Genomic DNA, 13,837 nt, shown 5'->3' on the forward strand with positions numbered 1-13,837 from the left:
ATAAAAAGTTCTTACTTCTAGCAATAGCAAAACTCAGTGCCTTGAAAAACATAAGGCAAAACGTGTAATGGAGCAGCAAATATTCTCATCACGGCTATTTCACCAGGGTGCCCAGAATGAGGCCATACATCTTCTTTGAAGGAGGTGGGGGCAGCGATGCTCGCTGGAGCAACTGGGCGGTACCATGTCTCCCACCTGCCTCCTACTGCAGCGTTTTATTTCTCAAATGCAGGGGAGGGTGCAGAAGGAGCATAAAGGAAACACGGCTTCTAACGAGGCCGTTCTGTCTGCCTGCATGCACGCTACCGGGTAAAAGAAAAAGATGTGAAACAGAAAGTGTTTGCAAGAAGGAAAATGCTCAGGGGGGTTCCCTGCAGCAGCCCTGCAGCCCAGCCCAGCAATACGTTGCAGCAATACAGCAAGCAGCTGCTCCGCCTCAGCCCTCTTCCAAACGGCACCAGCAGCTCTTGGGCAAGGTTTATCTTATTCAGCTACAACAGTTCTCCCTTCCTTCCCATCTGCTTCTCTCCAAGACTTTTTTCAACAACTGTGCTGGGTCTACGGTCTGAATAAAGGCAGGGTCTTAGACAAGACTACATTAAGTTATAAAATAAGAGTTATATGTAACATTATTTTTCTAAAAGACAAAAAGCAATGTCCATATCAAGAAAAAAATGAATTGCTGGCTAATTGTTTCACCTGTTTTTGCAGGCTGATATAACCCATACCACAGGGCTGTTTGGAATAACTGAATAATTTAGGTATGAAAAGCATGTAATTCCATCACTGCTGAGGTTATAGGGATGTAAGATTGTTCGCAGCATACTCAGACCGTCTGTGTCACAAAATTTCTTCAAATTAATAGCTGAATGATATCAGTCTTACTTAAAATACAAAATAGCCGTTCCTGTACCAGGTATGCTCATTCGCTGCCCAGCATGTTGATTGGTATGGATATTCCTGCCTGGTCCTCTTCGCTAGATATGCAGACATCCTTGCCCGAAGCATCGCTGAAAACTTAACTAATGATACAGATTACTAATAACTTAACTAATGCAACAGATGCTTATCCTTGAAATTCTGCCAGAAAATTTTTGGAAAAGTTATGTGGCCTTTGCAAAGCTGATGCTGTGTGGGAGGATGGGTTGGCTATAGGGTTCACACTGAGGCACGGCCAGCAAGGATTCACCTAAAGATTTCTGACTACTCCAAACTCCAGACAAATTGGGTAATGGAGTGACTCTAGGAGACAAAAACAGCAGGCAGGAGTCACAGCTGTGAGTTAAGGAATAAGGTTTACTTCTGCCATGACAGCACAGGGTGCTCCGGAGACATCACCAGCTGCAACACAGGTGGCATTTTGAGCACCATCACTGTGTGAACACAAACAGCATCCTCAGTGTGCTCTGACAGCATGTTCTGCTTCCACTTTTTGTTTTGTGATGGGTCTCCAATGACAAGAAAACTCATTGTTCTTGGAGCATCAATTGAAAATGCTCCATTTTGGGGTGCAGATGGAGAACTCTGAAATACAGTTTTAAAAGGTGGTGACAGCTCTAATGTAACTACAACCTCTTTCTGTCTTAATGCAGGGACACAATAAGGACAGTGACTCTTCATCTTCTTCTTCCGCAACAATGGCTTGTTGTTTGCTGCAAATCAAGTAATGGGAACTTATTTCTCTTAGGCTTTAGGGATAAGCTACCTTCTGCTTTTGAAGGGTGTGGAGTGGAGCACCTGCAGTTTCTCTGGCAGCCAGCACTCTCGCAGTTAGCTCGGTGTGGTCTGTCAGGAATTGCAATCTGAATTGTAAGTAAGAGCCATCTATTTCAGGTAAAGACATACTTTATCTTCCTGAATCTAACTGCCCTGGCATAGGATGTAGGTCCTTGTTTATCTCATCAGAGCTGTGCTGTAGCCTAAGTGCTAATCTCAGATCTGTGCTCTGTTCTCTGCAAAGACACCCAAAGTACTTCTCCTTATCGCTACAAAAATTTTCGGCCTCTTCTCCAGAGACACCAAAGACCCAAACAGCAGGCGCAGAAGCTGAACTGGATAAACTGGCAGGCTGTCGCTTTTTTTTCAATATAGTGCAACAGGCATGTTCTCAATTTGATGTCACTGGTGTCACTCATTTTTAAGACTGGAGGGTGAAGCGGGTTTTCCCCTAAGCCTCCAAGACCACTCCACATCAGCAACAGAGCATCATGCCAGGACGATATTCCATTTCATTAGGGAGCCTTCAAAACCTTGTTGGAAACGCAGAAAACATTTTGATGAGCACCGAAACTGTTCTAGAAACAAAGTACTCTGCCCCTGAGACATGGGAATAATAGCCCTAATACTGCTTGGAAATCTTATGGATAAGTTGGGAGAATAAAGCAATCCAGTGGAGATGTAATGAAGTCTGCTGAATAAAGTTACAGGACTTTGGATGAAAAATCAAAGGTTAATGACCACGCTTCTTGTATGAACACACTGTCCCCAGGTCCAAGGAAAGAAAAGGCTGGAATTTATTTGAGCCAAACTCCCCTGAAAGACACTTCCAGCTTTCAATTAATTCAGGTCAAGAATCAGCAGCTCACAGCTATTCAAAAGAGAGATCCTACAGCACAGAGATCATACAGGGAGTCTCAGTTAGCAGCTTCTATCCTGTTCTCGTGAAGAAATCAAGGAGCTGACAGCGCACATTACAGCCAATAGCTGCCCCGACTGGCAGCGCTCACTCCCAAATGGGGATAAGAAGCATCTTCTGTATGTCATCTGCAAACTCCAGAACAGCGGTGAAGGGTCAAGGCTTCTAACAGCTTGTGATAAACAGTCAATCTGTTTCAGCAATAAGATTTAGAATTATCCATGGGGGATTAATCCTTCATAAAATGTGATTCTTCTGAAAAAAAAACCATTGCCAATTAAATATTTCCCACGGAATCGTTGATGTTGGAGGCACCTCTGGATTTCATCCCCTCAAAACCCCTGCTCAAAGCATGGTAGATTAGAGCAGGTTGCCCAGGACCACGTGCAATTGTATTTTGGGTATCTCCAAGGTCAGAGACACCATAAACTCTCTGGGCAGCCTCTGCCAGTGTCTGGTTGCCTTCACGGTTAACTCCCCCTCCCCCCCCCCCCCCCTTTTTTTTCTTATGTTTAAACAGAATTGCCTCTATTTCAGGTTTTGCCCATTGCCTCTTGTCCTGTCCCTGAGCATCTCTCAGCTCCATCTTCTTTACACTCTCCCTTCAAGTATTCATATATATTGGTGAGATCCCCCTGAGCTTTCTCCTCTCCAGGCTGAGCAGTCCCAGCTCTCTCAGCCTCCCCTCAGGTGACAGATACTCCAGTTCCTTCATCAGCTTTGTGGACCTGAGCTGAACCCTCTCCAGTAAGCCCATGTCTGTCCTGCACTGGGGAGCCCATCACCAGAGCCAGCACCCCAGCTGTGTCCCACCAGTGCTGAGCAGAGGGGCAGGATCCCCTCCCGGGACCTGCTGGCTCCGTCTGCCTGATGCAGCCCAGGAGGCTGGTGGCCATCCTTACCACAAGGACACATCTTCTGAAACGCTGTGTCATGATAAGGTTTGCTTTGTCTGGGCAAGTCATTGTGTTATAATAAGACCTTTCCTAACCCAAAGTAATTTCTAAGAGCACAAACCTTTAAAAACCGATTCAAGCAGTAGCTTCATCAATATGGCTATTCGTACAATAACCATGTGCTTAAATCATCGAAGTCTTAGAATTTCATCACTCATTAGGTTTTTCTTTTCTCTTCATTATCCTCGTGAATAATTTCAGTGACAGAGTTCACATCTGGGTAATCAAATGGTATATATTTTCTGATTTCATAATTTATTTCTGTATGCATGTTGCATTCTCATGTGTTTCATAACATTCTGTCATAAGGAATTAAAATTTTTATTTTAGTAAATGTGTATGAGCGTGCATTCAAACACATGGTTGATGCTACTTATTTACTATTTTTCTGTCAGTCTGCTCTTTAAAGACAGAATAATATGTAATTTTGTACAAAGCTATTCAAAAGTAGATAAATTTGAACATTAGCTAAAATGATGGTAACTACATTTTTCAGCATTAAGGAACAAAACTGATAGTGAGCAATTTTGGTTTTTGACAACTAGGTGTCCACACTGCTGTGAACAACTCCTATGTAACAAGGATCGTAACGAACGTTCGCCAGTCATCATGGATACCATCTTCACCTGTGGATCAGCTCCTTCATCCACCAGCATTATACATGTCAATTCAAGAAATTACACATAAACAGGAAAGGGTGATCTCAGCAAGAAAAACTAAGGACACAGACACTTGCTGAAAAGGTAGCCCCAGGAAAAACCAAAACGGCACCAATGAGAGGTGATTGTTTTGTGGACAGATGTCAGCCTCAGCGGCTGTTTTCCTTATATTTTATCCCAACACTAAGATATTCCAGAAAGACTCTTTGACCTTTCATGTTTGTAACTTTGCTCTTCACTGTCATACCAGAAACAGCCTGGTACATGACTATATAGGGCAGTTTATATTTATTTCACTAAGCGTGGCATGGCTCAGCCACTTCCTTCCAATAAACAGCCAAGCACTCACTGCAACACAGAGCCAGGAAAATTCAGACCTGGGACTGCATTCGCATGCTCACAGTGCAGAGACGACCAACAAAAAAACAAGCAAACTTGTCTGCTCTGTTTAAAATCTGATCTCTGCCTGGAGGCAGGTGAAGGTTTTCTGAAGCAAGCACCAGAATGCACCGTGAGGATGTGTTTGCCCTTCAAGTATATATAAAAATACATCAAGTCAGGTCAGCCTGGTACTTGAAAGCCTCTTGACACACTGGTAAGCACCGAGCACCCCACAGGAATTTAGAGGATTTATAAAAATTGGCTGTCTATCGTTTATGCTTTTATATTTTCTCACACCTTTTTCTCATACTACATGAAGAAATTAAATGTGTGTGCGTTGAAAGAGCTACGACTACAAATAGACTTACAGATTCATCTTGAAAATATATACTCCCACAGCTTGTGAGCAAACTGTTCACGACTTTTACAAAAGAACCGTGTGCTGCTGCATTGTACACAGGCTGCGCCAGCACACGAGTACTGCTGCTAATTGCTCAAGCCTGAATCTAGCGATGAGTGACTCAAACCACTGTGTTAGTATCAAAGTCCTTGCAAACATCACCTTTTCCGTTTGCAGGCTCTAAAGTTCCCTGCTCAAAACCTCGCATACACACAAACCCACTTTCCAGCTATAACAGGGGCTCCTGCTAGTGTGCCGATTAGTGAAAAACACATTTCTACAGCAATTAGGATGCCACCAGGCACCTCTCTTGCTAGCTTTGCTTGCAACTGGCCCTTGCAGGTGTTGGCAGTCCTCCTGGGCTTTTCTTTCGTACAAGCGGACATTTCTCCTGCTATTTTTCCCAAAGTGAAAAGACAAGGTCATTGGCTTTCTCTCACCTATGTGCTGTCCATACATGTGATAGTAGAAGCTAAAACAGTAGGCTGTGTTCGTAGCTCCATAAGGATTTTTGGGAGCAACACTGAAAACAGGACTAACAAGTCTGGCCTTTTCTCCTTCCAGCCTGGGGCGTGACGTCTCGATGTACATGTAGAAACCTATGGGAAGTCCAAATGGCAATTGTTAGGTTGCAGTCTTCAAAATCCAACACACATACAGATGCAAGAAGACACCAGTTCTCTCAAGCATCTTGGTTCATTTTTCATTCATCTGACATCACCATGGTTTCTGGGACATCTTTTTTCTGCATTAAGCCCATGTGTTTTCCACAACTGCTTCAAAGAGGTGTTTTCTACCAAGAGTAAAATCAGGGCTAGCAGGTCAGTACTTGTAAACAACTTCAAATTGATGTAACATTGTACATTCACAAGAAAAGAAAAAAATCTTTATGATGGGGTTCAGCCTTCAGTCTCAAGAGTGCAGTTTGTTCCTATAAAGAGTGAGCAGGGAGGACTTGTAAAATAAAGGGAAAATATCTTGACGGAATCCTCTCAACGAACATTTTCAACTGACCGTGCCAATCACATGTTCAAAAGCTCACTTTCATGAAAGAAGACAACATTAATTTATTCTGACCCTGGCCTGTGCCAACAAAAGATACCATTTACTTAATATAACCAAGCAAATACAATGCAGTATGATTTTTTTCTCCCCTTTGGTAGTGCAAGCGGGATGCATACAATGAAATAGCATGAGTTACCGCAGTACTTGATAAATTTGGCACAATATGTCTGACTTTTCAAATGCAAATATACTGCAGTCAAGATGGCATGCTTCTGTTAACCAGGATAGCAGATTGGAAATTACACATTTTAGCATCACCCAAAGTAAAAATGGGGCAAAACCCCGCCTCATTGTGACAGTCTGAGGGAGCCCAAGTTAGAATTTAGAAGAAATAAAACAGAAGAATATTTCAAGATGTGCCAGAATGCTTCCCCACTAGACTATAACACGAAAGCAATTGCTTTGAAAATGGCACAACAGAAACAATACAAGATGGTTAATGGCACTGTTAGCGGGTTGTGCTTAGGGACCAGCCACGTGCCTCAGCACCGGCGATTTCTGTTATAAGTCCTTGAAGTATGCCCATTCTTGGTATGATCAAGAAAAATAGCATAGCTGGCTGAGCTGGCTGTCCTGGACAGGTCCCTCACCCCAACGGAGCAGCAGAGCTCCCAGTGCCGGCACCAGGCGCACCGCTGGAGCTTACCTTCCTTGGAGCCAGTGCGGTCTGCGTTCGGCCCCGTGTTCGGGGTGTATTTTGTGTCTCTAGTGGCAGTGCTTTGTTTTGTCCAGTCGAAATTGTCTGTGTCATCTTGAGTGAAAAGGCAAATGTTACCATCCTCAAACCCACAGTGGAACTCTCCTGCCAAGGCAGCAAATGAGCAGAAATTTAGTGGCTGAAGCTATTCATCCTATGGTTGTTGGTCAAAGCACTTGTCAATTATAACAAACACATTGTGGGATTATGCTTATTAACTACACTGGAAAACAGACATACATTTGTTTTATGTCCGTTTCTAGCTTTTAGCATATGTTTGGGTTTTTTTTTGCAGTAACCTCAATGAAAAGGAAATCATGGTCATCAATCTGTGTTGGTGTTACTTAAAATTATATTCAAATCCTATGATACAGATCATCCCCACATATTCAGATGTACACAATTGCCCTTAGAGACACTGTCTCTTCTTACCCAGCCAGCATTTTTAAAAAGCTGAGAACAGGCAGCACGTCTGTGAAACATGACCCATTGGGGAAAAAATAAAAAGTGGGTTATTTTGGTTTAGGGATAAGACCATTAGGGAAAAGAGGATGGCAGTTTTTCAAAATGAAAACATTTTCTCCAAGCAACATGTCCAAAACTAATCTTTTCACTAAGGATGGGGAAACAAGTAATGGTTAAAATGAGAGTAAAGCAACTTCAGCATAGACATGAAGAAAATCTCTAAAAATCAGGACAGTGACGAACATGAATGAATTGCTCAGGAAGAGCACTGTATCCCCATCACCAGATTATAATAATCAATTAGATAAACACCTGGGAGGAATGTTTAGGTCTGTCTGAACCTATATGGGCAGGACAGGTGACTGTATCATGTCCTGAAGACATCTCCTAGATTTTCACTATGAATTCTGTTATGTACTTGAGGTCAAATGCTAAAAGCTTAGAAGCTCATGTCTAAAGAATAAAAATGCCAAGAACCCCAGAGAGGATTACTGGGATCCTCTCCTTTGTGAAACAGAGGTCTGTGAAACATATCAGTCCAGTGATCCTACCTGCTGGGTTATGATGGGATGAGAAAGTCCTACTGTCAGATATTTAGGAACCAAAATAAATTAAAATTTCAAGGTTCAATTTTCATCTCAGAAGAGAATAAGGCCCCATGTAGTAAAATGTGCAAAAGCTTAATTTTATGCACACAAACAGTTCCTGCTGAGTTTACTCTTCCAGCAAAGTCAATTGATTTATCTGAGAAAACAAGCAAATCCCTCTTCTCTAGGGAGAATGCAGCTGTCTGCATACTGTGTCAGCTATGGCCTTCTTTATAGGGGTGCAATTTATATTCATTGTTATGAGGGGCTCTAACACCAGGCGTCATGGGATTATTCATCTGTGTTAAATTGAGAAGGTATATAAATGTTTGCAGGTTTGGGGTTGCACTGAACTATAAATCCACTTAAGCCACTGGAGCTTCACTGTAAATCAGTGAAGACAGAGAGACCCGGAGCTTAGCTTGGATATGTACTGCTAAGCAAGGATGCTGGTCTGAAGCTTATTTAAAATCAGATATTACTGCAGACTGAAAAAGCAGGCTTGAAAAATTCATTCCAAACCCCAAGGTGCATTAGGAGTGATTTCTAAGTCTTCTTCATTCTGCTTCTCTTCATCCAAAGAGCAACCAAAACTGTACCCTCTGGACAACAGCCAGCACAAAGCACCATTCTATAATCCAGGTTATCACAAAAACGCGGTCCATGGAAGCTTCCGTGGCTATTAGCACCTCAAGGAGATGACTTGATTTCTCAGTAAATCTATCAGCTTTATTACAGCCTTCAGGAGAATCAATTTCCTAAAGCACACTTCCTTAACTGGCAAACATAACTGATAACCATCGGCATGATGGGGAGCCAGTTTCAGGATCTTGCACCTTGGTTTGGATCTGGAAGCAAGCTCTTCTAAATCCTGAACGTTGAATGATGAAGACGTAGCCATATAGAAAAATCAGTCAATGGAGGAGCACCATCATGAGCACCACAGAGAAGAAATATAAGTAGAGGTCTGATTGCGGTTCCTCCTGCGAGATGAGAAAACCAAAGAACGAGGCCACGAGGAATACACATGGGCAGATTTCATCCAAAGTCCTCCCAGATAGGAGCCTGTGAATAGATGCAGGCCAACATCTCCACCTTTATCCCACAGGCCAGGAAGAGAACATAAAGACCCTGACAAAGCTCTTGAAAGACACAAGGACTCGAATGAAGCACTCTGAACAAAATGCCAGCTGTGCCTCTCATCTCCAAGATTACCTTTTACGTGACTTGAGCTCCAAATTCACTCGGCATACACTATATTTTGTGCCTCTGGTTTCCACCTCCAGTTATACAAGCCCTCCCTATAGCGAAAATGGTGCTCTTTCTACACAGCGTGATGAAATTAAAGGGAAAAACAGTAATTAAAGGAGAAAAATTCTGACTGCCAGATCCAGTCCTGCAGCAAAGTGAATTAACAGAAAGCATTTTCTGCCATTCAGCAGTTTCTAACACTGCCCCTCCAATACCTTAAAAGCTGCATTTGCATGTCGCACCATGTCCTCAGAGCTTCATTAAGAAATTCCAAATCAGCAGAACAAAAGATTTTTCTTCAAGTTAAAAAAAAAAAAAAAAAAAAATCAGGCCAGATGGAAAAAGGCAAGTAAAAGTTTGCCATTTATTTAACAGAAAAACACTGGTTTCATGTGGGATGCCTTTTGGAAAACATTGGAAAAGGTTAGTGCTAAATATTCTTAGCACTAAACACTTCTTTAAAATGACAGAGGAATAAGAATGGGAAATGGTTCCCCAGGACTGCCTCAGTACTTTTCCTGTGCAAGAAGTAGGAGCATTTAAATAAATTAGGGCAAAATCTGAAACTGTTCTCCAGGTGAAACACTCTTCATTGAAGTGTGATTTTTTTTCCCCATCTATTTCTGTAAAATTCAAGTTCACTACGACTCTAATTTCTAATATCTTCCATTATTCAGGTATAAAATTTAGTTGCACTAATTGATATGAAATCCTTAGGGTTTACATTAAATGGTTTATATTATCTGTTACAAAATAAAATGTAGATCTGAGGCAACATCTCCTTGTTTAAGTCATTTGACACTACTTGCTTATGTATTGCAGAAATTTCATAAAAAGGAAGGATTTATACAATATGATTATTACAGATTTAAAGCAGGAAGAATGCAACTTCAGTTTCCAATACAGGTATCTTGCTCAGTTGAATACAGCTCATACTCTTCATTCACAATGGTGTAAATAAAATTAGAATTCAGCCCATCAGGTTTAGAAAACAACAGAACTTATGTAGAAAGCACGGACAATGATGAGGTTGACTATGTTATGGCAGACAGAATCTCTCTTCTCCTGCTTACAAGTTTTTTGCAGACCCAGATTTCTTCCCTGTCAAAGGATTTCACTCAAAAAGGCTTTGGGGAAGAAAAAAGCAAACCAAAATTTTACCATCAGGTTGGTCATCTGAAAGAAATTACGTTGGGTACCCTCTAGTTCTGCTGGGCAAACTTTCCCATCCCCACCAGTACAGAGAGGCGGACCCAGAAAGCAGATGAAGGAAAGGATGGCCAGGTCACCAGAGATGCTTTCTTGTCCCTTGAGCTAACACGCTCCCTATCGCAAGGGCCACTCAGAAGCTACCTGGAGTCTACCACGTGCCTATGAGAGCTATAGAGACATTTTGAAAACAAGACTGTTTCAGACCTTAAAACCACAGAGGACTATAGTGTGAAGCACTTGGGATTGCAATGCATTTTCTTCTTAACATCACAGAGTACATATTTAATATATTAATTAGCAAAGGTCTCATCTACTGCTCATTTAAGTCAATGGGAGTGGTTCCTTCAGTTCCCGTGAGCTTTGAACTAAGCCCTGATTAATTATGAATGCTTTGCACAAGATCTGCAAATAAGTTTAAAATGTACAGGAAGGCTTAGCCGTGGTGTAGGAGGGATGGAGAGAGAGAAGCTGGTCTGCCTGATTACAGCTGCACGACAGAGCAGTAATGGCAAGCTCAACCCCCTCCCCTAGACAGGCACATACGTCCCCTCCCCTATACAGGCTGAATCCCTTCCCCTATACAGGCATTTTAGTGGATGTTATTAAAGGCAAGAGTAACGGTGGAATATATTGCGACAGCAAAATGTGCATTTGCTATGGCATGGAAGAAAATCACAAAGTAGATAGATGTGGGGGCTGTTAGGAATAGGGTGGGTTTACTGGGACTTACTAAAGCTCCAGCCGAGGCTCCCGGCAGTGGCATTTCTGGGGATTTGGTGCCCATGGAAAAGTGTAAGAACACACTGTAAGAGCAAGCCTTTCTACCCTGCAACATCCCTGCGCCTGAGCACCAGCACACCACGAAATACAGAGCCATAGTTTGCATCTTCAGTCATGCCTGTGGAGCTGTCTCCTGTGAATTTGCCTAAACCCTTTCACACCCAAGTTACAGTTTTAGTCTCCACATTTCTTTGTGCAAATGAAGTCCATGATTCCTCTATGTACTGAACGAATAAAACATCCTTTTTGTTTTAAAGCTGCAGATGATCTCCTGACTACCCTTGGAAGTATCAAAATGACTCAAGAGCTGCAAATGCAGTTCTTATGCAAGGCTAAATGAATTCAGAAAAATTCATAAACTGACTTCTTCAATATTTTTACCATACCTGCTGAGGAGCAGACACAGCTCCTACACAACACTTGAACTTTCAGGTGTTTAGCTACTCCCACGACATCACCCATACGTACTGAGCTGCATCACCCAGAAATGGAGGTTAGTTTTAGAACATTAGTATTTTCCTTTAGATGAACTGTTTGGGGCAGTGAGAAAGAAAGTTGAGCTGGAGCTGTAATTTTTCCTTCCTCCATGTCCTCTGCCTTTAGCACCTTGGCAGAACAAGAGGAATGACACCTTCAGCCACCAGCCCAGGTTGCACACAAAACTAAGGTGGTCCCTGCAATCCACAGGCTGCAACTGGAAGTGAAATACTTATCATTAACTTTTTAACTGTGAGGGACAGTGGGTGCAGGGACAGTACCTCGTACACATAAAAGCTAACAAAACAGAAGAATACTTACGTAGATGTGGGTTTACTGGAGCTGGAAGACAGAGCAAAAATAAAATTAGCACAAGGAAGAAATTCTTATCCATCAATATGCAGATTATCCTAAATTTCCCATTGTTCCCTCCCACTCAAGACCTTGATCATGGCTCCTACACTGAGACAGCCAGCAAAACTGGCATCTTCCTTTCCGAGTGCCTCCCTGGATACCCAAAGACAACAGTTTCAGTGAGAAACAATAGCCTCTCCCATCCACGATGTGTACGCTCCATCCCTAGTACCTGCAGCCTGGGGAATGATATGCTGTAATTAAGCATCAAACTTAGATGATTTGCACAGATATTGTAAGAATGGGGACTGCTGTACAGCAAAACTCCAGGTAATGCGTTTGAACAGGAATCCTACAAAACCTACAGAAGGGATGAATTCATCAAAATCAGAGGTTCCACATTGGACCTTATTCATCACTACAAATTTCATTTCAGCATTGTTCAAGAATACTTAACATAACAAATTACCCTTCTACTCAATGAATAATACTATTCTTCAATTTAAGATATCTGTACACTAGTCTTAAGAAACAGACAGCACTTGCATTCTTCTTAGAATTGCCAATTCTCCTTTTAAATAGCAGAAAGCATAAGCACAGCAAGTTTGAGAGAAGAAGTTTGATCTCGTTAGACCAAGAGACACAACCACGAAAAAACATGAGAGTCTTCTGGCCCAGAAACCCTCTTCTAGGGAGGATATACTTTAAAGATGTTTAAGAAGATGACAAAGGAAGGTGAAGCATGCTGTCCTAAAAAGCTGCCAGCAGTGCAGGCGCCCCCCCATGCCTGCTGGAGGACACATTCAGTGACCAGGACCCACCAGCATGGCTGGATCCCAGGTGTTGCCCTCCTGGGGCGGGCTCTGGGAGGCAGAGGGCAGCAGTGCAGCAATCCCCTCCATCCTGCATCCCATCCCAGCCCACTCCCCATCCCATGGCAGGAGGAGCCCACGCTGACCCCTCACCTTGGGAGGCATCAAAAATAATTTTGCCAACAATGCAGAAAAGCTTTGAGGTTACTTGGCTGAAAAATATTATTTCTGTCTGTACTTTTATGGGTCTGTGCAATGCCCTGCATGACATGGCAGGACTGCTGGGTACTGGGAATCTTTGGGAAAACTGGCGCTCTTATCTTACAGACCCTTGGCAAAATTACAAAACACTCAACATTCACAGTGCTTTATTTTCATATGAAATTCATTTAAGGAGTATGTTCTCTATATACTAGAAACTAGAAAGCAGTGTGTTTTTCCATTGCTCCTGTGGAGACAGGCTGGGAGAGCTGGGCTTGTTCAGCCTGGAGAAGAGCAGGCTCTGGGGGGACCCTACTACAGCCTTTCAAAACATAAAGGGGGCTTATAAGAAAGGTGGAGAAACACTTTTTACCACAGTCTGTACTAACAGGAGAAGGGGCAATGGTTTTAAACTGGAAAAGGGTAGGTTTAGATTGGATATAAGGAAGACATTATTTATGATGAGGGTGGTGAGGTGCCAGAGCAGCTGTGGGTGCCCCATCCCTGGCAGTGCTCAAGGCCAGGCTGGATGGGGCTGGGGGCAGCCTGGGCTGGGGGGGAGGGGGTCCTGCCTGGGGCAGGGGTTGGAACGAGACAATCTCTAAGGTCTCTCCCAACCCAAACCATTCTGTGACTTTGTGATTCATCTACTTTATTCATTAAGTACATTAAGTACTACATTAACACCTTAGTAGGCTGAAACAGAACGGAAGTCCAGCCTCAGCAGTGCCTGCAGATATCTTAATCACCAGAATGGCTACCCAGGTTTAGGTCCACAGTAACCTGTACAATGCTAAAAACTAGAAATTGGGTTTGAATGAGAAATTGCTCCGCAGTTCTGTGCTACCTTTTTGCAGAAGGGTAAATCTGAGGATGGATGACTTAGGAAATGGCCCTTCTGCTAT

General features: G+C 42.7%; 1 protein-coding gene across 1 annotated transcript in view; it reads right to left on the reverse strand.

Moving 5' to 3' along the window:
* Positions 1–13,837, reverse strand: part of MDGA2 (MAM domain containing glycosylphosphatidylinositol anchor 2) — a 253,219-nt gene that overhangs the window by 12,471 nt on the left and 226,911 nt on the right. Inside the window, 3 exon segments of the mRNA XM_037393857.1 lie at positions 5,472–5,630; positions 6,743–6,898; positions 11,887–11,907. Coding sequence (XP_037249754.1) covers positions 5,472–5,630; positions 6,743–6,898; positions 11,887–11,907 — 336 coding nt within the window.

Source organism: Falco rusticolus, chromosome 7 (assembly GCF_015220075.1).
Source record: "Falco rusticolus isolate bFalRus1 chromosome 7, bFalRus1.pri, whole genome shotgun sequence".
Lineage (NCBI taxonomy): Eukaryota > Metazoa > Chordata > Aves > Falconiformes > Falconidae > Falco > Falco rusticolus.